The sequence below is a fragment of the Hippopotamus amphibius genome, chromosome X, assembly GCF_030028045.1.
Source record: "Hippopotamus amphibius kiboko isolate mHipAmp2 chromosome X, mHipAmp2.hap2, whole genome shotgun sequence".
Lineage (NCBI taxonomy): Eukaryota > Metazoa > Chordata > Mammalia > Artiodactyla > Hippopotamidae > Hippopotamus > Hippopotamus amphibius.
The window spans coordinates 124,969,157-124,996,461 of NC_080203.1; the positions used below are offsets into that span (position 1 = coordinate 124,969,157).

The 27,305-nt window shown below is 36.8% G+C and overlaps 1 protein-coding gene across 3 annotated transcripts in view; it reads right to left on the bottom strand.

The window, feature by feature from the left end:
- The window catches only part of GLRA2 (glycine receptor alpha 2), a 192,620-nt gene that overhangs the window by 125,310 nt on the left and 40,005 nt on the right, over positions 1-27,305 (bottom strand). For 2 of the 3 annotated variants that reach the window (XM_057718623.1, XM_057718624.1), the window contains exons 3-4: positions 13,334-13,401; positions 5,276-5,499 (exon numbers count right to left, since the gene is read on the bottom strand). In XM_057718623.1, coding sequence (XP_057574606.1) covers positions 5,276-5,499; positions 13,334-13,401 — 292 coding nt within the window. Of the gene's footprint in view, positions 1-5,275; positions 5,500-13,170; positions 13,239-13,333; positions 13,402-27,305 lie in introns of all 3 variants that reach the window. The other variant, XM_057718622.1, reaches the window with a different exon arrangement.

Sequence of the window (27,305 nt, forward strand, 5' to 3'; positions counted from 1 at the left end):
GAATCTGTTTCAGGTCGGATTAAAGTTTGATGATGAGGGACACAAATGTCTTGGTGATGTGGGGTGCTGTTGTGGAGGACCAGTCCCATAACTATTTATTGTTTGGAGAACTCTGTGCAGTTGGCAAGGTAGCAAAGGGCCCCCAGGTACCTGGTCAGTCAAATAAAAAGACACTGAAGGCAGACAATAATGTCCAGAGATTGTAGGGATCTATCCTGGGCAGTTTACTCTTTGTCTTAAAGACTGGGACAGAAAGCACAATCATGAAATTGCAAGAAGATACCCAAGGGCCCTAGAGTACAGGGCAATGCCACTTTTGACTGTCTATGCATATAGCACATAGTGTATTCTACCAAAGCTCTTAATCAAATCATCTCTTTTCCTAAGCTGAGGAAATAGAGGTTCAGGGAGAGAACAAATTTTCCCTAGGCCACACAGCTAGTTCTGAGGCCAGAGACCCTAGCCCAAGGGTGTTTGACTCTAAAACCCCTGTCTAGTATAATATCAGAAGTAACCAGGATAACATTCAACATTATGAGGTTCAGAGTAGGCTCCCCAAACAGTGCAGCAAACTGAAGACTGCAAGATGAAGAATGTCTTGGTGCTGATTTTACATACTGTAAAATTAAACCAGCAACAGAGTGTTGGTGACCAAACATATGTCCACTAACTCTGGTGGGATGAAAATGTATTTCATTTTCAAAAATGAAACAAAAACAGTGAGGTAATCCCTCCATCCTTCTAAAAATGGTAGCCATTTGTTTGTCATGTTAACAAATGTAGGAAAAAGTGACTGATTTAAGTTGTAGCAAGTATGATTTAAATTATATAAGGAAAAGTTTCTGCACAATGTTAGAGTAACTTATTAGAGGATCCAAGGAGAGAATATAAAATCTCCTTCTCTGAAGGTCTTTACAAATAGAGTAAGTTCTCAACAGGTTCCCTGAACATAAGGAGTTGACTTAATAACTTTAATGGGTCTTTTCAGCCCTTTGATCCCTGGAATAGTAAAATTTTTCAGAAAGTAAATATGCTATATAAGCTATATATGCTATATTAAACTATCAGATGAGCCTCCTGTTTGAAAGTCAATTGTGGCATCTTGAATTTAAACAGTCTTTTTAGACATTTGCAAAATTTGAAGATACTTTATATTCTCATCTTAAATCTTACCTTCTTCCTCCAATAGTCCTTTGAAAATTGAATCCCCAAAAGGTTGGCTCAAAATGACGTCTTTGGAATTGTATTTGTTTGTGTCTTTGGATTTGAGTTGGAGTAAAGGAAGAATTAATATGGGGTAGGATATGATAGCTCTGAAATAGAAGTCAAGAGCTTTGATTCTTGTCCCAGCTTTCCTATTTATGGGCTCCATTATTTTAGCTCATCTAACTTTTGAAAGAAGTCACTTCCTCATCAGTAAAACAAGGATATTTTTCAAGGTAATACCTTCAAATTAAAAAAAAAATCCTATGTTTCTATAAAAGTCAGAGTTCTGGCAGAAAATTCTCAGAAGCAATGGGAAGGTAGGGAAGAAAACAAATATTAGCAAAGACATTGTGGACATTTGAGACCAGCTGTTCCTCTTTAGAAATGTTCACCCTCTCATTTTTCCTTTTATATTGCACACCATATGCCATGATGTCCTGACTTCTACTACAATTCATTATACTTGATTCAGTAAATATTATTTGAGCAATAATACACGTATGTGTGATACTCTAGGCTCATCTCATTATTCCACTGTGGATTCAGGCCTTTGTAAGTAATATGAATTTAAAATTTGACCGTCTCTGAAGAGGGTGTACAAAGCAAGATGTGTGTCCTTGTTTACACTTTGGTCAAGGATGGTCAATACTTAATGGGGCAGGTCAACAAAAAACTTGATAAAAAAGAGTAAGATCAAACATGTAAGGGAAGTGAATAACTTTAAAAAAAGAAATCAGAGGATAAGTGGGCAGAAATAGATTTGACACTTTTTCATCAGCAGAGACTACATCCTGCATCACTGGATAGAAATTTTCTAACACTGAGCTAAGACCTTTGGTTCCTATTTAAAAGGTTTGTTTAAATTTTACTCAAGTACCCCAGGTGTTTGAGTCTGCAGGACACTTATGAATTTTTGGTCTACTGTCACTCCCTTTTTTAAAACCTTTGTCTTCTGGAAAACATATATATTACATTTTGGAAAGTGTGATCTTGCTTGTTATTGAAGTCAATAGGCTGCATAGTTCTCTTTGTGTTTTGTTTGGCCATCAAAGCCTTGGGCTTTGGTTTCCATGCAGAGTTAAGTCTACTCTGCTCCTACAAAGCTAAGAAAGCATAGAATTTTTCCTGACTGAAATGCTACTATCCATTTGCTTTAGGTTTCAGGAAAATTCAAATACAAAACATAACCATAGAACATTATTGTTTTAATATGGACCGCTGTTGAAGTACTTATTAAAATGTGTCAGGTGGAGGCAGTTCATGAGTTTATCTTTGATACTTCTGTTGTATCCTTTCCTTGTATCTTTCTTAACTCTCTTCATCCTATCTGATTTTTCCTCTCAGGCATCCAGAATGCTCATTCTCACTATTCTTCACAGACATTAAACCTACTATCAAAGAAAATTTCATATCAGCTCTTTATAGCTTAGTATGACTTGAGGACAACATATTCCCTCTCCTGGGGTATTTGCATTGTAAACCTGAGAGTTGAGGGAAAGTCCTTCCTAATAGAATATCAGCAAGGACTTCCCAGCACCTTTAAGACACCAGAAACTGTATTTTAAACTTGAGTTGGACCTGCAGCTGGGCGTGTATTAGCACTAATTGCTCCTTACCCTCTAGTTAGATTGAGTCCAGTGACTCAAGTAAACAAGAGTGTGGGTGCCAATCCCTAAATTCTAACAATATTTGAGTCACAGAATTCATTTGCAAAGTTAGAGCCACTTATGTTTCCCTTGTTCCTATTTATTCCTATTACTTAATTTATCTTATGTCTGCCTGCCTTGTTAGACTGGAGCCCTTTCAGGACAGAGACCACATTTTACTCGGCTCTAGATCTCTAGGCCTAGCACAGTGTCTGGCTCATTGAAAACTCTTCCAGGCAAATAATTAGATTCCTGCAGTTCAAATCTGCCAAGAGCTGTGTTTCCCTAAAAGGGCATGCCCAGTTCTCCTACACCAAGGGTCTTTCCTCTGTTTTCATAGAATACCCACAATGAAGGAAACGTTCTAAACCAGCCTGCCACAGGAGAAACTCCATGCAACCCAAAACAATTGAAGGGATATTTCAGAGCCTACTGGGAACCAGAGATAGAAGAATTGCCTCTGGATCTAGTCTAGGGAACAATATATTCTTCATGGTTCCAGAATGGAGGGCCCTTTATAGAATAGAAGGGAAAAAAACAAACAAACCCTGGTTTTATTTCAGCAGTGCACGATGCCAGGTATTTACTAGAGCAAATGCCACCCAAGGCCCAGAGGGTTAGCTGGAGCAGCTGATAACCTGAGCTGCTTTTTATAACTCTCCTTCCCAGCGCCATGCTCTACATATGTCCCATTTCATCAGGTCACGTCACCGTAGGTTGTGCCCAATACTATATCTTACACCAAACACATCACCATGTGGAATATTCTGTGTTTCCTTAAAAAGTTTTTATAAAAATAAAAGTTCCTTAACAATAAAGTGGGAGAAGTTTCCCTGGCTCTTTGTGGAAGCAGTGACTTTGCCACTTTTCACAGATGAGCAGCCTCTTTCCTTCCAAAAGACGTCACAGCTACCTGCCATTAGCAAGCTATGAAATTACTAGGTTAAGCATGAAATATACAGTACAGACCTAAATATTATATAGAGTTGTGAAAGAAGGTTTTGGTGGTGGGAATCTGCAAACTTGTGAAAATCATTTGCAAAGACACTAGTACACTTTTTTTTTTTTTTTTTTTTTGGTAATAAGATTGGAGAGAAAGGGGGAATTCTATAAAGGATCTTTACAATGTTAATATTTATTCAATATATTCTATATCTCTCGTATATAATACACTGTCTTGGCCCTTTGGGAGGGGTTATGAAAGATGCAAAATCCAAATATCTTGGCTTTAAAGAGCTTATTATTTAGAAAGAATGTTAACTTTAAAATACAAACAGCCATCATTTCACTTATTGAGAACATACTCTGTGTCAGGAACTGTGGCAAGTATTTTTATATACTCTATATCACGGGTTGGCAAACTATAGCCAAAGGGCTTAATCTAGTCCATCACCTGTTTTTGTAAATAAAGTTTTATTGAAACACAGACACACCTAATTGTTTGAGTATTGTCTATGGCTGTTTTGTGCTATAGTGGCAGAGTTGAGTAGCTGTGACAGAGTTGAGACGGTCTGACTTGGAAAGCTAAAATACTTTCTATCTGCCCTTCACAGAAAATATTTACAGACCTCTGCTGTATATAATTCATTCTCACAAGAAAAGAGATAAATATGGTGTTTCCCATTTTCCAATTAAGGTAACCAAATTACACAGTTATAGCTTATGTAACTTAGCAAGTGTCAAAGCTTGGATTTGATTCTAGGTTTGTCTGATTCCAGAAATCTATGTTCTTATGCTATATTTGTGTATAGAAACAGCCAAAATATGAGGTAGGAAGAAGTCAGAGCCTTAGGGATTCACAGAGAAACTATTATTAGAGTTCAGAAAAGAGAGAGATTATTTTGATCGTAGTCTGATAAAGATTCTGGAGATCATATTTTAATACAAAAGCATCTGAGGAATTTTCTATCCCAAGCTCTAGCCAAGAAAAGTTAACAGATCAAGGTCACATGTTTAGTTAGAAGTAGAGCTGGAATTAGAACCAGCTTTCCATTCACTGAGCTCAAAGTATGCTGTCAGTGACTGTACTGAGCCACTAAATCTTTGTGTGTGTGTGCGCGTGCGCACTTAAATGCTATAGAATGGCATACTTATTTGAAATGAGAATTTGTATGTTATGCTCAATGGTAATTGAGCTAAATGGCCTGCACTTCCTTTATTGAACCAATCAAAAACATATTTGTGCAGATATTTATATGATACCATCACCTATCCACCATCCTACCAAATACATTTTCGTTGTGGAGAATTACATTTCTGAGACCATGGGAACCACTGGCACTCTCACCAACTTTAAGTTCAAATAATAAACAAGAGACCACAAAGGATAATATTCATATACATCTTTTGCCCTGCAGAATCAGGCAGCTCTAGGTCAGGAAGAAAATGGAGAAGGGAGCAGGGTGCAGCCAAAGGAAGCTTACCTGATACTGTAGAGCACTTTGCCATTTTTCGAAATGCGAAGCAATTTGTTGTCAGTGGTGACATCATGGAAGTTGGCCCCCTTCTCATTGGCAAAGAACAAATCTGGTTTCCAAATGGAGTCCAGCATTGATGGGTCCAAGTCCAGAGAATCATCAGGGTACTCGCTATATGCCAGCCGTGAATCATTCCACTGTTGTCTCAGAAAAATATTCACTCGGTAGTCCTACAGAAACGCCATGCATAAGAGTTATGTGTCGCCCACTCTGGTGTATTTTCCCCTCACTCTTCCCCCTTATTTGATGCATGCAATGTTGATATCTGAGTAAACCAGGCTGTGTATATCTTGGTCAAAATAAACCACTCAATTCTATTAGGAGTGGGAACAGAGGGGACCAAATCAGAAGACTAATGGAACACGTTGAGTTGGTTGAATTTTTGCTTAATTTAATTATTCTGGAAGAAAGTAATACTAACTCAATCTGATTTTGCTGTAGAAAAAGGTAATGATAAGTACAGAAGTCAGTCTGTGATAGCAGATTGTCAAATAAAACTGATTCATTTTCCAAATCAGAAATGACATGATCTCTATTTTCAATCTGCTCAGATGCTCTGGGCAGAAGAAAACATACTCTGTAATTTTGGTAGTGGAAATCTTATTAAAAAACTCTGACATGATGGGGCAATATTTTTTAAATTCATCAACATAAATATTAAGATGGTTCATGTTGACAAGATAATTCCCTTATAGCTACTTACTTTTGAAATTCTTAAATATTTTGTCATTTCTCTGAATCGGTTGTATCTACAGTAGTCAACTTGATGCTTCATCAAAACAGAAATCTTTTTCATGTTTTCCTAATCTGAGCACCTTTTGATAAAGGTGTTCATCCCAGTAGGAGCCTTAGGTACACCCTGTCATTCCCACTTGGCCTGGGAATTTTCTTCTGTGCTAATGAATCAGCTTGGGGCAGTAACTTCTCTTCAGAGGATTTCTACTCAAAGGTCTTTAGGTTCATGGTAACTGTTGCTTTGCTTGACAGAGCAGACCCAATAAAGCCTTCAACAGTATTCCCTAGTCAAGTGGGACTGTGGTTCAGAGCTAACAGTTGTCCACATCCACCACTTGTGGTCATTTAAGGGTGAGATATACTCATCCCATCTTACTGTCTTTCCTTTACCTTTTTCACCTTCATTTGCTTTGTCTCCACATGTTTGTTTTGGCACCTGGATTTTGGATCAATGTTTACTTTTCTCTAATGACAACTAACATGTCCTGGTTTGCCTGAGAACTTTCCTGTTTTAGCCTCAGAAGTCCCACATTCAGGAAACCCACTCAGTCCTAGGAGGGTTGGTTACTCTATCTGGTACAATGGAGACCTTGGGATGGTCAGTTTAGGTTAATCCCTTTAGAGCCAAGAGAAAAATTGTAACCAAGTTATAAAGATGAGGGTGTATGAAAGAGAGCTTCAGTCCAGTTCCTCCTACTTATTACTGAACTCCCCAAATTCCCATGACTGTTTTCCACAAATACAGCCATCCTGATGATCAGGCTGATAGAGTATTTTGGAAGTGGCAGGTCTTAGAAAGAGTGCCCAATGTGGGTTTAAAGAATGCTAATAATCAAATAGATACTAACTTCTGAAAGTCAGTCATCAAAACCCAGCTTATTAGGAAAAGCTGAAATATTAAAAAAAATAACCATATGTTTCTCCATTGTACAACATAAGGACTTTCTGACTTGGAAAATTTTTATCAGCTGACTTTTATTTGGGATTATACCAGGATTGCACAGCAAATTCCCAAACCTAAGAAGGTGCTGTTGTGGGCCCAGCCAGGCTTCCATCCCATTCTATTTGCTCACTGGCTGCCCCCCCTCTCCATGAGTGAACCAAGAGAATGGCAGAACCTCAAAGTTCTCCCCATCACGTATTTTGCATTTTTGGAATTGTCCAAAGGGACCAGAGGGTGGTAACTGGAAAGAGATTACCAGTTCAGTGTTTCATTGACAACAAGAATGACTGGAAGCTTTGGAGTTTTGTGTGAGTTAGGAGTGGGAATGTGTGATTTGTAGAAAATCAAAACAGGGCACTATATAATATATATATTATATTAAATATATTATAATATATATAATCCAATATATATTGGAAAATATAATAATTCAATTTACATATAAATAGGCACTAGACAGATCAACTATGAGATTTTCTTAAGATTTCCTGAAGGAAAAAAATGTAGTATCTCCACTGTGTGACATCTACCCCTTTTATTTCCCTTAGGATGGGAACCAGTTATCCTTAACAAATTTTTTTTGTGGGGGGGTCTATGAGCTTGTTTCTGTAGGAGGTAGGAGAGAAGAGGATGTCATCTCTTAGCCAGTTCTGGAGGTAGAGAAACTCTAAGTATAGGAAGTAATGACAGCTGGAAATAACAGTGGTGAGTTGGTTAAATTTCTTAGGCCATTGGGAGGCCATTGAGGCCATGAAAACCCAGATAGCGAGCATTGGGCAGAAGCATCACCAGGAGAGCATCGTTGCAGTCCTCCTTTGAAGCTGAGAGTGATCTAAAGATGCATTTTGAGAGACTCTAGAGAATATTACATTAGTGACATACAATATGAAAACACTTTTTAAAAAAATTTTGAATAAAATGTTCACAGCTAATGTACATCTTTTTAAAGTCTTTCCCACAAGTATTCTTCTCCAGTGTTTTCTGCTTTTCTATTTTGAATTTTATGTATATAAAATAGATTCTCCCAATATCAGAAATTCAAAAAGAGCAATGAATCTGTCTTATTACGATAGAACCATGAAATGTCTGAGTTAATTTAAAATAAATTAATCAGCCTATTCGTAAACAAGGATAAGTGGAAGAGTTGGAGGAGAAAGTATATTTTATACCACAATGACAGGAATTATATGAAATAAGACTTTTATTAGATCTTTTGGAAGTATTTGTTCTTTATAATGTATAGGAATTAAAATTTTCCATAATTTTGTTCATGATAATATACATTATTCCAAAATAAATGGCAACCCTTAAAACCTTTAAGAATAGAAAAGGACATGCAAGGATATAGAGAAGTAGAGAGCCAAAGAAAAGATTTTCTGGGGCTGTGTCTCTGTCATTCCTTCAGTTCACTATCATTTTCAATGTAGGGTACAAATTTGACATGATTTATCTGTGCATCACCTCTGTTTATTTACAGATAGGTTTGTTCTCTCAAGATATTCCAAACCACGGGAGATAGTTATATTGCTCTGTAGCCTTTATTTGTCTTTATTTTTGCTTCTAGGTTTAATGAAATATTAAAAGAGAAGTAAATATTGAGAGACATGTTTAAGCACAGACTGAATTTTCTTTTATACTGCCTTCTCTCTCCAGAGACAGATATTACTTCAAATAAATGACATATTTCCTTGTATTAAAATTTGTTTTCCTATGATTGACTCTCTGGGTACTAGATTAGGTAACAGACACATTCAAATTAAAAAATGTGTGTATGTATATATATATTTGTGCGTGTGTGCACATGTGTATGCATGTAAATTCATACACATATCTTTTATTTTTTCAAAAGCTGTGTGTAAGTCATAGAGTATTTATTATATTCTTAACACAGGAAATACAAGTACCTATTTTCCATACTATTAATTCATATCAAATTTAGAATTTCTAAAGTTTTACTTTTTTTGGTGCCTTAAGATTGTTTCCTTAAATTGAATTATTTTGATACTATTATATTTAGTCTAGCATTTGTACATAGAGATTGCCACTCTGTCTCATACGTATTCTTATTAAACTTTACTACTGTTCTCTTTTTAGTTTTAAATGTATATATTTTTCAATCCAATTATGTTATAAAGTTATCAGAGACACAGATATGCTTTGTGGATTTCCCACAGACCTATATGGCACTTTGGTTGTAACTTCTAGCTACACTGAAGTAAAGTTTTCATCATCTTGAGTCTGTGCTAGCTTTGAATATGGGAATTTAGCTTTGAATTTGAAATTATGGGGAGTGGCAGTTGCTTTATGATGAATTCAGGTTTTAACATTGTATTGTTAATTTAGAGACCAAGGTCACCTTATATCTCAGATTAACAAAACGTTAGGTAGATTCATGTTTCTCCTTCAAGAGGTCAGAAATAAGGAATGTAGCTCCCTGCTATTCCTGGTAAGTTAGCATCTCCTTATGAGTTGCTTATGCAGCTATAGAATGAAAGGGAGCCCGTAATGTCATTCCAGCAGTTACAGCACAGCATGCATTCTCCTAAGGGGCTACCTACATCTTATCCAGTTCTCAGGAACATGATTTCAGATTGGAGATAAAACAACTCTTCACCCTGCAGCGGTAACCAGCAGAGCATGTGGAATTTGGAGAAGAATTTTGGGAGCTGGAATCATATTCTGGAGATGCTCTCTGAGTGGACACATTTTGTCCACACTTTCAGCACTTTCTACCCCCCCAACCCCCGTTGCAATCTATTAAATGAGGGTGGCATGGGGAGTGTTCTGGCACCGACAGGTCCAAATCATACTCTGTTCATCCACATCCTTCCAGGCACTCATTTGGAAGCTTCGAAGAGACTATCTATTCTCCATTTTCTGATGGCCCAGCCTTGGGGACAGCTGTATGCAGATGACATGCTAATACTCTTGACTTTTACTGACATTATTGATATTCCCAAACTATGACTTTATATTGGGGGGGGGGGTTGCAAATACACTCCTCATCCTGTAAACTCAATTGTTATAACTAACTAAAGAAAAGGGGAAAGAAAGAAAAGGACATGGTAAACTGACATTCCAAAACCAAAAAATAACCTGTCTCATCATACATTCCTTACTGGTCTTCTGAGTCTTTTGGAATCATTAAAAAAAAAAATTGTTCCACTGAATACTCTTAACACAGGGTCAACTAGTAATGACCATCAACAGATCCCTGTGACTCTTAATGAACAGAACTATATATTTTGAAATAATGTGTATGATCATAATGATGCATAAAAATATTCCTTAGAGTAACACAAATATGTTGTCCTGTGAGCACACATCTTCAACACTAACATACCAAAGGAATAAGAGGCCATATTGGGTCTGTAAGTGAGCCTAATCTTTGTGGGAAGTTAGGTCCAACAGTAATTTAGTGGGACTTATCAAACATAAGAGGCCAGACTGGATAGCACCAAAAGAAAGTCATATTGAGTCTTAAAACGGATAATTATGGCCTCTTATGCAGAAACAAACATCCAAACTAAATTCTTCAATAATGCTATCAAGGGTCATGGGATAAGAGTGGGACATGAGGAAAGAGAGGGAAATCAACATGTTCAGAAACTCAAAATTATGAGACATTCTTGGGAAAAAACATCCAGAAAACATAGAGAAAGCAAAACCATTAACACCCCCACCATAGCACTAATCAACGTCCCCAATGACTACATATATTACTGTGCATAAAACCTAAGGGTCTGATGTCTTGACTCCAACTAAAGACAGTTCAAGGAAGAATCTGCTTCTATTTAACTTTTTTGACTGTTTTTTGCAGTCACATTTTTTTTAGAATATTCATGGATAGTAGAATCTCAGGGTTTTGGTAAGGGAAGCCCAGGCTGTGATGACACTCTGTGGGTGCATCAGGTAGATTCCCAGGCAGGGCCTAAGGGGTCTGGGAAGGTAAGACCTTTTCAAGTGGGAGCAGTGCTCATGTTCTTATGATCATCTGAATAATGTCCATTTAAATAATGTTGCCGTAGATCCCGGAGTTGGCAACCTATGGACTTTGGGCCAAATTTGGCCACAGCCCATGTTTACAAGTAAAGTTTTTTTGAAATACAACCACACCCATTTGCTTACTATTGTTTATGGCTGCTTTTATGCCAAAAGGGCAGAATTAAGTAGTTGTGACAGAGACTCTCTGGTCTTCAAAATCTTAAGTATTTACTGTCTGGCTTTTTAGAGAAAAATTTTGCCAGTCCCTACCCTACATGACATGAGGGTTTATTCTTTGATTTAAGCATGGTAGAGTTTCAAAACAAAATTTTTTTTTTAGTTTTACACAAAAGCCATAATTGAAGAAAATAAAAGATACTTTTTAAAAGCCAAATTCAGTTTGTCATTACATCAGAAGCTAAGAAATAAAATAAAAGGAGCATAATACGCATCATTCTTCTGATCATGCGATTCAGTACGTCTCATACAGCAGAATAGACAGGCTGTTGATATTACACTTGGGGAACAATTTCCAAATTTTCTCATAGGAAACATGGCAAAGGATACCTTAATAAGTTGCCAAGAAGCACCTAAGCAGCCCATTTATTAAACACCTTTAGTAGCTCTTAAAGACACAGGAAAACAAGGATATCCATCGTTTCCATTTTCAGCTCCTTAAATGTTTAGCTTTTTCTTGCGTTAATGAACATCAAAAAGGTGCACATTAACATTTTTGATTGAGGGTAAAATGCAATGAGGAGATTTAATCAAAGCAACTTAGGGGTCTAATTAATGCAATCAGCATTAGGTCGTGCAAATATTGTCATTGAATGCCATCGTGTAAAGCTGGTGATAGTGATTTGGGCAGCTTGGAAGATTTGCCCCTCTGTTATCAGGATAAAACCAAGAGGGGAGAGACAGAAACTGAATGCCAAGTGCAGAGTTGGAGCCTTCTTTCCATGTTCAGCTTTTCTTATGAGTCATTTAATAACCCTATCAAAATTATCCTGGTTGGGTAAAATTCTTAATGCACTACAAACTGTCAAAGCCCCAAAAGTCTCATTTCTGGACAATGCTTTGTAAGAATAATATTAAAATAGTATTGGAGTTGCATTATGTAACTTGCCAGTGGAAAGGAGTGGTAAGAGGTAAATTATTCTTTTCTAATATCAAGGACACCAAAATACAGTAATTTGTTAAATGCAATCCTAGTAGCCTAAAAGAGAGAATTCATAAACACAGGGCAACTTCTCAATGGCATTATGCTCATTATTTCACTTCTTGAGTGTTTGTAGGACATCAGCCATCACAGTACTTAGTCAAGCTCAACTATATTTTATTTCGATCTCATCCAAAGTATACATATGGCTGTATACTTTACATAGTGATGAAAATTAGAACCAGCCAATTGATGTAGGAATTAAGTTGTATGGGGGCCAAGAAAATATTTCACCCAAAATGTACTCTCCACACTATAGCCTAGCACCATAAGGCTACTGATCTAATAGGCTATATCACAGGCAACAACACCATCTTGACATTGATAAGGAATCTTGGTGTATTTTACAGTATGTGAAATCTTTTTCATGTACATGAAACATGTCTGCACTTAGAGCATGATGGGTTTTAATTAGTTTTATGTTTATGGTATTTTCTTTTTTTTGGAAAAGCCATGCATGTGATGTAATTGCTGTGAACTTGGAACAACTTTATATTGCCACCAAATTGTGTGTGTGTGTGTGTGTTTATTGTAAGGTCAGCTCCTTGGCTTATATCTTAAATGTAGCATATCCAAGAATTAATTATGTTAAGACTTCCCATTAAATGAAAAATATTTCCCAAACTTTGAAATTTGTACTTCTGAAACACTGGAGATGCAAATATTTAAATATCCTTAACTGTACACCATGCTTATTACTGATAATTCTACCTAAATCTAACCAAACACCAAGTGTTTCCAAAATTCCTCTGGCATGATGAATAAAAGATTGTTGAATTTTAAGTAAATGAATATTTGACTAATGACTTTCTAAGGTGAAAGAGCATAACTAATTGCTTTCCAGAGGTGAATGAACTTGGAAGTTGGCACTCAGTAAATGTCCCACAAATATACAACTGTGCTCTTTGATTGCATAGCCCATTCCTTCACACGATGGCTTCAATGCTCAGTCCCACTCACCATTGTAGTTTCTGCTATTGACCCAAAGCTGTTGATAAATATGTTGCAGGTAACATTTACAGGAGGCCCTGCAAGTTGAACAATAAATAGAAAAATTGACAGGTTGTGTTCATAGCATAATTAAATCACGTTTTTCTCTTGCCGGTGGCATTGTAGCACTTACCATGGTGGTTTCTGTGACTGATCCAAAACTGTTGATAAAAATATTGCAAGTAACGTTTACTGGAGGACCTGCAGAACGCAATAAGAATGTTGCAATAGACATTGAAGCAAAAATACAGCTCCATCAACATCTGTGCAAAAGACTAGAGATGTAAACAAAATTAAAATGATGGTGAGATTGCAAAAAAAAAAAAAAAGTTTTCCCCAGAGAGGTTCACAGTGATAACATTCCCACTAGCATTTTAAATAATGACAGTTAAGCAATATGATAACTTACCCTGAAGAGTTTTGGATTTGGAAAATATAAGCTGAAGACTATTAAACAGAATTCATTGTCAATAGTTGTTATCAAAATTGCCTTTTGGGTGGGTGGCTTTCTTTGACCTTAGGCTCATCGACATTATAGCTATCAATGGTGGGTGCCCATGGTGATGAAATAGTCCAGGTCATGAGTTCATATTGAGCTGCATTTTGAACTGTGGGTGGGTCAGGAATATCCACCTCCTTTTGTGTGATACCCTTCAAATCAGTGGGTCTAGTCTGATTCTCTTGATACCTCTGAATTTACCCCATTCCTTCTTTATAACCTGTGACCCCCCCAATGAAAAATGATGCAAAACCAAAGAAAATCAGCTCATTTTAAGAAATAGAGAGAGGATCAAGATGGCGGACTAGGGGGACATGCGCTCACTCCCTCTTGCAAGAGCACCGGAATTACAACTAACTGCTGAACAATCATTGACAGAAAGACACTGGAACTCACCAAGAAAGACACCCCACATCCAGAGACAAAGGAGAAGCCACAATGAGATGGTAGGAGGGGCGCAATCGCATAAAAATCAAATCCTATAAATGCTGGGTGGGTGACTCACAAACTGGAGAACAGTTATACCACAGAAGTCCATCCACTAAAGTGAGGGTTCTGATCCCTACATCAGGCTTCCCAACCTGGGAGTCCAGCAACAGAAGGAGGAATCCCCAGAGGATCAGACATTGAAAGCCAGCGGGATTTCATTGCAGGACCTCCACAGGACTGGGGGAAACAGAGACTCCACTCTTGGAGGGCATCCAAAAAAGTGTGCTCACCAGGACCCTGGGGGAAGGAGCGTGACCCCATAGGAGACTGAACCAGACCTACCTGCTGGTGTTGGGGGGTTGCCTGCAGGGGTGGGGGGCAGCTGTGGCTCACCAAAGAGATGGGGGCACTGGCGGCAGGGGTTCTGGGAAGTGCTCATTGGTGTGAGCCTTCACAGAGTCAGTCCACCATTAGCCCCACCAAAGAGCCTGTAAGCTCCAGTGCTAGGTAGCCTCAGGCCAAACATCCAACAAGGTGGGAACACAGCCCCACCCACTTGCAGACAAGCAGATTAAAGTTTTACTGAGCTCTGCTCACCGAATTGGAATAAAATCTTACTGAGCTCTGCCCACCGAGCCCTGCCCACCATCAGTCCCTCCTATCAGGAAGCATGCACAAGTCTCCTGGATAGCTTCCTCCACAAGAGGTCAGACAGCAGCGTCAAGCAGTATCAGCTGTATTTCATCTTGTGGAACTGAAAACCACAGCCACAGAAAGATAGAAAAAATGAAAAGGCAAAAGACTTTGTACCAGATGAAGAGACAAGCTAAAACCCCAGAAAAACAACTAAATGAACAGGAGATAGGCACCCTTCCAGAAAAAGAATTCAGAATAATGATGATGAAGATGATCCAGGACTTTGAAAAAAGACTGGATGCAAAGATCGAAGAGTTTACCAAAGACCTAGAAGAATTAAAGAGTAAATAGAGATATGCAACACAATAACTAAAATGAAAAATACATTAGAAGGAACCAATAGCAGATTAACTGAAGCAGAAGGGTGAATAAGTGACCTGGAAGACAGAATGGTGATAATCACTGATGTGGAAAAGAATAAAGAAAAAAGAATGAAAAGAACTGAAGACAGCCTAAGAGACCTCTGGGACAATGTTAAACGCACCAACATTTGCATTATAGGGGTCCCAGAAGGAGAATAGAGAGAGAAAGGACCCAAGAAAATATTGGAAGAGATTATAGTTGAAAACTTCCCTAACATGGGAAAGGAAATAGCTACCCAAGTGCTGGAAGTGCAGAGAGTCCCAGGCAGGATAAACCCAAGGAGAAACACACCAAGACACAGAGTAGTCAAATTCACAAAAATTAAGGACAGAGGAAAGTTGTTAAAAGCAACAAGGGAAAAGCGACCAATAACATACAAGGGAACCCCCATAAGGTTAATAGTTGATTTCTCAGCAGAAACTCTGCAAGCCAGAAGGGAGTGGCATGATATATTTCAAGTGATGAAAGGAAAGAACCTACAACCAAGAATACTCTACCCAGCAAGGATCTTATTCAGATTTGATGGAGAAATCAAAAGCTTTACAGACAAGCAAGAGGTAAGACAATTCAGCACCACCAAACCAGCCCTACAACAAATGCTAAAGAGACTTCTCCAAGCGGGAAACATAAGAGAAGAAAAGGACCTACAGAAACAAAAACAAAACAATTAAGAAAATGGTAACAGGAACATACATATCAATAATTACCTTGAATGTAAATGGACTAAATGCACCAACCAAAAGACACAGACTGGCTGAATGGATACAAAAACAAGACCCATATGTATGCTGTCTACAAGAGACCCACTTCAGACCTAGGGACACATACAGACAGAAAGTGAGGGGATGGAAAAAGATATTCCATGCAAATGGAAATCAAAAGAAAGCTGGAGTAGCGATACTCATATCAGATAAAATAGACTTTAAAATAAAACATGTTACAAGAGACAAGAAAGGACACTACATAAAGATCAAGGGATCAATCCAAGAAGAAGAGATAACAATTATAAATATCTATGCACCCAATATATGAGCACCTCAGTACATAAGGTAAATGCTCACAGCTATGAAAGAGGGAATTGACAGTAACACAATCATAGTGGGGGACTTTAACACCCCACTTACACCAATGGACAGATCATCCACACAGAAAATTAATAAGGAAACACAAGCTTTAAATGACACAATAAATCAGCTTGATTTAATAGATATCTATAGGACATTACATCCAAAAACAGCAGGTTACACGTTTTTCTCAAGTGCACATGGAACCTTCTCCAGGATAGATCACATCTTGGGTCACAAATCAAGCCTTGGTAAATTCAAGAAAATTGAAATTGTATCAAGCATCTTTTCCGACCACAACGCTATGAGACTAGAAATCAATTACTGGAAAAAAACTGTAAAAAACACAAACACATGGAGGCTAAACAATACGCTACTAAATAACCAAGAGATCACTGAAGAAATCAAAGAGGAAATCAAAAAATACCTAGAGACAAATGACAATGAAAACACAATGATCCAAAACCTATGGGATGCAGCAAAAGCAGTTCTAAGAGGGAAGTTTACAGCGATACAATGCTACCTCAGGAAACAAGAAAAATCCCAAATAAACAATCTAACCTTACACCTAAAGAAACTACAGAAAGAAGAGCAAACAAAACCCAAAGTGAGTAGACGGAGAGAAATCATAAAGATCAGAGCAGAAATAAATGAAATAGAGACAAAGGAAACAATAGCAAAAATCACTAAAACTAAAAGCTGGTTCTTTGAGAAGATAAATACAATTGATAAACCTCTAGCAAAACTCATCAAGAAAAAGAGGGAGAGGACTCAAATCAATAAAATTAGAAATGAAACAGGAGAAGTTGCAACAGACACTGCAGAAATAAAAAGCACCATAAGAGACTACTACAAGCAACTATATGCCAATAAAATGGGCAACCGGGATGAAATGGACAGATTCTTAGAAAGGTATAACCTTCGAAGACTGAATCAGGAAGAAATAGGAAATATGAGCAGACCAATCACAAGTAATGAAATTGAAACTGTGATTACAAATCTCCCAACAAACAAAAGTCCAGGACCAGATGGATTCACAGGTGAATTTTATCAAACATTTAAAGAAGAGCTAACACCCATCCTTCTCAAGCTCTTCCAAGACATTGCAGAGGAGGGAGCACTCCCAAACTCATTTTACGAGGCCACCATCACCCTGATACCAAAACCAGACAAAGATACTACAAAAAAAGAAAATTACAGACCAATATCACTGACGAATTTAGATCCAAAAACCCTCAACAAAATACTAGCCAACAGAATCCAACAACACATTAAAAGGATCATACTCCATGATCAAGTGGGGTTTATCCCTGGAATGCAAGGATTCTTCAATATATGCAAATCAATCAATGTGATACACCATATTACCAAACTGAAGGATAAAAACCACATGATCATCTCAATAGATGCAGAAAAGCTTTTGACAAAATTCAACACCCATTTATGATAAAAACTCTCCAGAAGGTGGGCATAGAGGGAACCTACCTCAACATAATAAAGGCCATATACGACAAACGCACAGCAAACATCATTCTCAATGGTGAAAAACTGGAAGCATTTCCTCTAAGATCAGCAACAAGACAGAGATGTCCACTCTCGCCACTACTATTCAACATAGTTTTGGAAGTCCTTGCCACAGCAATCAGAGAAGAAAAAGAAATAAAAGGAATCCAAATTGGAAAAGAAGAAGTAAAACTGTCACTGTTCACAGATGACATGATATTATACATAGAAAATCCTAACGATGCCACCAGAAAACTGCTTGAGCTAATCAGTTAATTTGGTAAAGTTGCAGGGTACAAAATTAACACACAGAAATCTCTTGCATTTCTATACACTAACAATGAAAGATCAGAAAGAGAAATTAAGGAAACAATCCCATTCACCATTGCAACAAAAGGAATAAAATACCTAGGAATAAACCTAACCAAGGAGGTAAAAGACCTGTACTCAGAAAACTATGACACTAATGAAAGAAATCAAAGATGACACAAACAGATGGAGGGACATACCATGTTCTTGGATTGGAAGAATCAACATTGTGAAAATGACTCTACTATCCAAAGTAATTTGCAGATTCAATGCAATCCTGATCAAATTACCGATGGCATTTTTCACAGAACTAGAACAAGAAACCTTATGATTTGTATGGAAACGCAAAAGACCCCGAATAGCCAAAGCAATCCTGAGAAGGAAAGACGGAGTTGGGGGAATCAGGCTTCCTGACTTCAGGCTATACTACAAGGCTACAGTGATCAAGACAGTATGGTACTGGCACAAAAACAGAAATATAGATCAATGGAACAGGATAGAAAGCCCAGAGATAGACTATGGTCAACTAATCTATGACAAAGGAGGCAAGGATATACAATGGAGAAAAGACAGCCTCTTCAGTAAGTTGTCCTGGGAAAACTGGACAGCTACATGTAAAAGAATGCAATTAGAACACTCCTTAACACCATACACAAAAATAAACTCCAAATGGATTAAAGACCTAAATGTAAGGCCAGTCACTTTACAACTCCTAGAGGAAAACATAGGAAGAACACTCTTCGACGTAAATCACAGCAAGATCTTTTTTGATCCACCCCTTAGAATAATGGAAATAAAAACAAAAATAAATAAGTGGGACCTAATGAAACTTCAAATCTTCTGCGCAGCAAAGGAAACTATAAGCAAGACAAAAAGACAACCCTCAGAATGGGAGAAAATATTTGCAAATGAATCAACAGACAAAGGATTAATCTCCAAAATATATAAACCGTTCATCCAGCTCAATATCAAAAAAACAAGCAACCCAATCAAAAAATGGGCAGAAGACCTAAGTAGGCATTTCTCCAAAGACGACATACGGATGGCCAAGAGGCACATGAAAAGCTGCTCAACATCAGTCATTATTAGAGAAATGCAAATCAAACGGCAATGAGGTATCACCTCACACCGCTTAGAATGGGCATCATCAGAAAATCTACAAACAGTAAATGCTGGAGAGGGTGTGGAGAAAAGGGAACGCTCTTGCACTGTTGGTGGGAATGTAAATTGATACGGCCACTATGGAGAACAGTATGAAGGTTCCTTGCAAAACTAAAAATAAAGTTACCATATGACCCAGCAATCCCACTGCTGGGCATATACCCAGAGAACACCATAATTCAAAAAGACACATGCACTCCAATGTTCACCGCAGCACTATTTACAATAGCCAGGACATGGAAGCAACCTAAATGTCCATCAACAGATGAATGGATAAAAAAGATGTGGTACATATGTACAATGGAATATTACTCAGCTGTAACAAGCAATGAAACTGGGACATTTGTAGAGACATGGATGGACTTGGAGACTGTCATACAGAGTGAAGTGAGTCAGAAAGAGAAAAACAAATATCGTATATTAACACACATACGTGGAGTATAGAAAAATGGTACAAATCAACTGGTTTGCAAGGCAGAAATAGAGACACAGATGTAGAGAACAAGCATATGGATACCAAGTGGGGAAAGCAGGGGGAGGGTTGGGGGGGAATGAACTGTGCGATTGGGATACCAAATTGTACACTCTAAATATATGCTGTTTATTGTATGTTAACTGTATCTCAATAAAAGTTCTTTAAAAAAAAAGAAATAAACACAGCTGTATCACTTAACGTCCAGATTGTTGCCTCAATAAATATAATGTAAAGCAAGTTTTATTAATCGTAGATGTGCTTTGAACAAAGAGCCTGCTTTTTCCTCCAGAGACGTAGTGACTAACTCTCTTTTCCTCTTGCCCTTTGTCTCTCATGCAAGCATTAACCAGGCCTGACTCTGCTTAGCTTCAGAGATCAGGTAAAATTAGGTCTGTTCGAGGAGTATGGCCACAGACTCTTTGCCCTTTGACAAGAGATAAATCACTTTCTGATGAGTTCCAGTTTCATGTTTTGCTGGGCAATATGTTTATTGCCCTCATGTAGTTTCCCCATAATGCTTTCTGAGATAAGAAATGGTTCATACTGCCATGAACCATCTAATCACTCACTGCTTTCCATTATGGAAATTTGTCTCTTTTCACTCGACAAAGGCTCAGCACCCTGGTGCAAGCTACCCCTCAGTTGGCTCTGTACCCAACAAGCGAGGGGGATCTGAATGAGGAGGATTTTGGCCTGAGGCCTACCTCAAAGGCTGGTAGTAAAACACAGCTGTGGCCACACTTCAGCACCATGTGTTTACTTCTACAAGTCCACGTCGAGTTCTCAAAGTGAGGAAAGGAAAAGGGCTCAAAAACTAATGTAAATCCCCAGGCAAGGCCTTTTGGTAAAAGAAGGAGCAAGGAGTTTGGGTAAAAGAGTTTAAGCTTTTTTTTTTTTTTTTAACATAACTAACTTTTCTGTTTTTAATGAAAAAATAATTATGTTTATTTTTTAAAAAGTGTTTGCAGGCATGGAATCAGAGTCACCACCATATTACCACATTTTTCAATGTGAATCTTTGAAATATTCCATGTCTTTTAGTTAATCCCGTTATTCAGCATCTGCCAAGATGACTTCTCCATGGTCACTTCCTACTCTGATTTCTTTGTTTTTCTGTTTTGGTTACTCAAAACAAACCAATGAAAACAAAGCAAAACAAAAAACAAAAAAGAGTCTCTTTCTTGGCCTTAGAATTTTATTCTATAACAAATATATTTTCTGCTAGTAAGAAATTAGACAAGGTAGAGGCAACTCATGAGAAATTGTGTATCTTTGCTTTCGTTCCTCTCTTCACAATAAAATATTTCCTTTTAGATGGTCCAATTCAGTATGGAAAACTTTCAAGAATTTTTATATGCAAGATAGAAAATGAATGATGTGGGAAAAGAAACAGGAAAGAGAGAAATGTCATCTTAACAGGAAGAATTTGAAAATCCAAATGTAGTTTGTCTTGTACTGTATATTATCTGATTGTCTGGCCTCTCCAACTGGTTTGGAACCAATTAGAAGGCTTGGTCATACCATCATATGTCTGTTTTTATCCTTCCCAGTAAATGGCAGTGTGAGTAAATTGCTAGAATTCAAAATATTTTTTTAAGCTACCACAAAATTGATATACTGTACTAAGCACATTTAAAAAAATTATCTCGTTTAATCCTCACAAAAGAGAAATTGTTTTGCTGCTCCAGTAAATATTTTCAGATGAGGAAACTGGGGGTTTGAAAGGTTAAGTAACTTGCTTAAAGTCATGCCACAGTAATTAGAGAAGCTGAGACTCAATGTCTCATCACTCTAACTGCAAAAACCTAAATTTTCAACCACGTTGCGGCACTGGATTCATTGCATAATATCCTCTGACCTGCCAATCATGGTTTTTCCCATTGGTTTGTACATTTCTAGGATAATTTGATCCTTTACATCTGATCGCTTCAATCTTGGGTATTGCCTGGAGGTTGATTTGCATTTGGATATAAAACCTTGGAAAGAAAAAACATAACTTTTTTTGATAAAGGATTGGCACATGCTCATGAGAGCCCACATATATCAAAACCTTGCTGCATGCCGATGAGTGCCTTATTTCATTCTTCAGTAATTACGTTACCATGCCCCACATTTTATAGATGAGGAAACTGCGGCACAAAGGAAATTCATTAATCTTCCCAAGGTCACAGAGTTTGTAAGAGGCAGAAACTGCCTAGCTTTAGGGACACCTTTTTAAACTACAGGGATAAGATGCCTGAGGCCAACAGAATTATCATAAGGATAGAAGTTACCTAAATATGGGACTATGGCTGCAAGTTCCTTGGGTTGAATGATAGAATTGTTTTCCACTTTTAAGAGTTATCCTGACATGTGCCAGCACAACCATCCCTCTGTGTTTTAGCCCAATAATCTACTAAGGTGTTCTAATTAACAAGGACACATTCTTAGATATGATCACCAGCAAATGAATGTGTGTTATAAACCGCAGAAAGAGTTAACACTAGTTAACCTCATCTAAAAATTGGTTTATCAGCAAAGATATTCCAAAGTGAATTGATTGAGAATTTGACTGGGAAGAATAATTATGTAGACATCTAATCTCTCATATCACTATCCTCCCCTCCCTTCCTCCCTCCCACCCACCCTTTCTTCCTTGTTTCCTGTCTCCCGTCACCCCCTCTCCCTCCCTTTCCCTTTCTTTCTCACTCTCTCTCCCTTTATTTTTGCCTTATTCTTATGAGAAAGAACAATCTTGCCATAACTCAAGTATGTAACTCATATATAAGTGGAAGTAAAAAGTATATTTGGAATACTTCATATGTATTTGGAAAAATGGCTCCTCTCCCTGACCCCCAGCACAAAGTATAACAAAGTATAAGTCTCATCCCATAGTGATCCTCTTTGTTGCTATATATCTCTCTCAGATTATCTTCTTTGGAGTAAGGCATTTGTTTTGGTAACCCAAGTAAAATTACAGTTATGCTACTTGAGAGGGATAATAGAGTTATTAATTATTGCTCATTAACATCTTCAGTTTTGGATCAATTGATCAAATTGGCTGTGGAGGGAACAGGATCACTGTAAATAGTGCAACTAACTATTGTATCCCTGCTACTCAAACTGGGGCTCGAAGATCAGCAGAATCAGCACCCCCGGGACCTTGTTGGTCCCAGAAACTCAGGCCCCATTCAAGTCCTGCTGAAGTTGTCTGCACTTTAACAAGGGGTATTTGTTCCTGCAGATCATTTTTTCTCCCTTTCAAGATCAAGAACATTTCTTTGTTTCATTCAGCCTTTCATGAGTGTTCCTTGAAATGTTAACTATAGTCCATTAATAAATCTTATAAGGTCAAACAAGTTTGGAAAACTCTGTTGAATAATGTTAGGCAAATTTCTTTAATGTAGGTGTCCCCAAAGTTGTGCAACCATCACCACTATCTATTTCCAAAACTTTTCCATCACTTCAAACAGAAACTTTGTAACCATTAAGCAATAGCTCCCCATACTCCCCTCTCTCCAGCCCCTGGTAACTTTTAATCTACTTTGCGTCTCTATGAATTTGTCTATTCAAGATATTTCATATAAGTAGAATCATACAATATTTGTCCTTTGTGTCTGGCTTCTTTCACTTAGCATAATGTTTTCAGGTTTCATCCATGTTGTAGCATGTATCAAAACTTCTTTTTTATGGCTCAATAATAACCCATTGTATGTATATACTACATGTTTTTTTATTTTCCTGTTGGTGGACACTTGAGTTGTTTTCAACTTTTAGCTATTGTCAGTAATGCTGCAATGACTTATTTGAGGTTCTGCTTTCAATTCTTTTGAGTATATACCTAGGAGTGAAATTGCTGGGTCATATGCTAATTCTATGTTTAGCTTTTTAAGGAACTGCCATGCTGTTTTCCACATTGGCTACACCATTTTACATTGGCACAAGTTTTTCCACGTCTTCACCTATGCTTACTTTCCATTTTTTGATAATTGCTATCCTAGTAGGTGTGAAGTGGTTTTGAATTTCATTTCCCTAACGACTAATGACATTGAGCATCTTTTCATGTGATTATTTGCTATCTTCTTTGGAGAAAAGTCTATTTTTGTATTGAGTGGGTTGTCTTTCTGTTGTTGAATTGCAGGAGTTCTTTATATATTCTGGATGTTAAATCCTTATCAGACATATAATTTGTAAATATTTTCTCCCATTCTGTAGATTGTCTCTACTCTTTCCTGATACTGTCCTTTGATACCCAAAAGTTTTAGTTTTGATGAAGTCCAACTTACCTATTTTTTCTTTGTTGCTCATGCTTTTGTGTCATCAAAAACAATCAACTGCCAAATCCATGGTCATAAAGATTTACCCCTGTTTTCTTTTAAGAGATTTATGGTTTGAGCCCCTATATTTAAGCCATTGATTCATTTTGAGATAATTTTTATATATGGTGTGAGATAGAGGTCCAACTTCATTCTTTTGCATGTAGAAATCCGGATGTCCCAGCCCTATTTGTTGAAGACTGGTATTTCCCTCATTGAATGGACTTGCTACCCTTGTCAAAATCAATTGGCCATAGATGTATATGGACCCACAGTTCTATTCCATTGGTCAACATGTTTATGCTAATGGCAGTATAACAGTGTTTTGATTACTGTAACTTTGTTGTAATTTATGAAATCGGGAATTGTGAACCCTTCTTCTTTGTTCTTCTCTTTCAATATTGTTTTGGCTATCCAGGGCCTCTTGCAATTTCATATGAGTTTGAGGATTGGCTTTTTAAATTCTACAAAAAAAGGCTGTTGGAATTATTATAGGAGTTATATTGAATTATAGATTTCTTTGTGTAGTATTGACACCTTGTCAATATTAAGTACTTCTACCCATGAACATAGTGTGACTTTCCAATTTTTAAAGGCTTCTTTAATTTCTTTCAGCCACATTTTGTGATTTTCTTTGTACAGATCTTTCACTCCTTGGTTTAATTTATTCCTAGGTATTTTATTCTTTTAGATGATATTGTAAATTGAATTGTTTTATTCACTTCATTTTCAGAGTTTTCATTGCAGTTGTGCAGAAACACAACTGATTTTTGTGTGTTGATCTTGTATGCTGCAATTTTACTGAGTTCATTTATTAGCTCTAGCAGTTTTCTTTTGGATTATTTGGGTTTTAAATATATAGGACCATGTCATCTGCAAATAGAGATAGTTTTACTTCTTCCTTTCAAATTTAGATGCCTATTATTTCTTATCTAATTGCTCTGGAAAAAACTGACAATAAAACGTTGAATAGCAGTGGTGCGAGCAGGCATCCTTGTCTTGTTCCTGCTCTTAGGCAGAGAGCTTTGTCTTTCACCATTTAGTATGCCTGTTGTAGAAGGCATATAGTCGGATTATGTTGTTAGCTGGGAATTTTTCATAAATACCCTTTGTCGTGTTGAAGAAATTCCCTTTTATTCCTAGCTTTCTTTGTGGTTTTCTTTGTTTATTGTGAAAAGATGTTGGACTTTGTCAATTGCTTTTTCAGCATCAAATGAGATGATCATGTGTTTTCTTTCCTTCATTCTATTAATGTAGTGTATTGCTCTGGTCAGTTTCGTTATATTGAACTGCCTTTGCACTCCTGGGATAAATCTCAGTTGGCCGTGATATATAATCCTTTTACTATACTGTTAGATTTGTTCTGATATTATTTTGTTGTGGATTTTTGCATCTATATCCACTAAGGTTATTTGTCTGTGATCTTGTTTTCTTGTGGTGTATTTATCTGCCTTTGGTGTCAAGGTAATGTTGGCCTTGTAGAATGAGTTAGGAAGTATTCTTTCCTCTTTTATTTCTTGGAAGAGTTTGAGAAGGATTGGTGTTAATTCGTCCTTACATGTTTGTAAGAATTCACCAGTGAAGCCATCTAGTCCTGAACTTCATTGGAAGGTTTTTGATTATTCAATCAATTTCTTTACTTGTTACAGGTCCAAGATTTTTCTATTTCATCTTGAGTCAGTTTAGGTAATTTATGTATTTCTAGGTATTTGTCCATTTTATCTAAATTATCTAATTTGTTTACAATCTTCTCTTAAAATTCTTTTTACTTCTGTAAGTTCAGCAGTAATGTCCCCACTTTCATTTCTGATTTTAGTTATTTGAGTCTTCTTCTTTTCTTTGTCAGTCTAGCTAAAGATTTGTAATTTTGGTTGATTTTTTAAGAGAGCCAGCTTTTGGTTTTGTTGATTCTCTAATTGCTTTTCTTTTTTATTTTTCTCTACTTTGATCTTTATTATTTATTTCCTCTGCAAGCTTTGGGTTTAGTTTGCTCTTCTTTTTCTAGTTCCTCAAGGTGTAATACTAGATTATTGATTTGAGATCTTTCTTCTTTTTTAATGCAGGCATTTACATTGTAAATTTCCCTCTGAACACTGCTATCGCTACATCCCATGAGTTTTGGTATGTTGTATTTTTGTATTCATTCTTCTTTAATTTCCCTTATGATTTCTTCTTTGACCCATTGGTTGTATAAGAGTGTGCTATTTTCCAAATATTTGTGAATTTTCTGGTTTCCCTTTAATTATTGATTTTTAGCTTCATTCTACTATGTTTGGAAAAGATACTTTTTATAATTTTTACCTTTTAAATTTTATTAAGATTTATTTTGTAGCTTGATGTATTGTCTATCCTAGAGAATGTTGCATGTACGTTTGAGAAGAATATGTATTCTGCTGTTGTTGGGTGGAGCATTCTTTATGTTTGTTAGGTCTAGTTGGTTTACAGTGTTGTTCATATCCTATATTTCCTTACTGATCTCTGTATTGATATTCTGTTACTGAGAATGGTGTATTAAAGTCTCCAACTATTACTGTAGAAGTATTATTTCTTCCATTAATTTTATCAAGGTTTGCTTCATATATTTGGGGGCTCTGTTGTTTGGTGCTTGTATTTTTAGGATTGTTATATCATCCTGATGATTTGATTCTTTTATCAGTATATATTGTCATTCTTTGCCTCTTTTAAGAGATTTTGACTTACATTATGATAGCCATCTCAGCTCTCTTTTGGTTAATATTTGCATAGACTATCTTTTTCCATCCTTTCACAGTCAATCTACTTGTGTCTTTGGAGCTAAAGTGAATCTCTTGTAGACAGCATGTAGTTGGATCATAGTTTGTTTTATCCATTCTTCCTATCTATGTCTTTTGATTGAAGAGTTTAGTTCATTTACACTTTAAGTAATTACTGATAAGGAATGACTTCTGCCATTTGGTATTTGATCTCTGTATATTTTACAGCTTCTTTGTTTTTCCTTTTGTCTATTACTACCCTCTTTTTTATTGAGTTGATTTTTTTTGTAGTGAACCATTTTGATTCTCTTTTATTTCAAAGAGGTGTACTTTTTAGATATTTTCTTTGTGGTTATTGTAGGGATTACATTTAACATCCTAAATTTATAACCATCTAGTTTGAATTGATACCAACTTAATGTCTATAACATACAAAAACTCCACTCCTATACAGCTACATCCTCCTCCCTTTATGTTTTTCTTATCACAAATAATATATTTATTGTACATCCAATAGCATAGATTAATAACTTTTTAAAGAATTTGTCTTTTAAGTCATGTAGGAGATAAAAAGTGGAG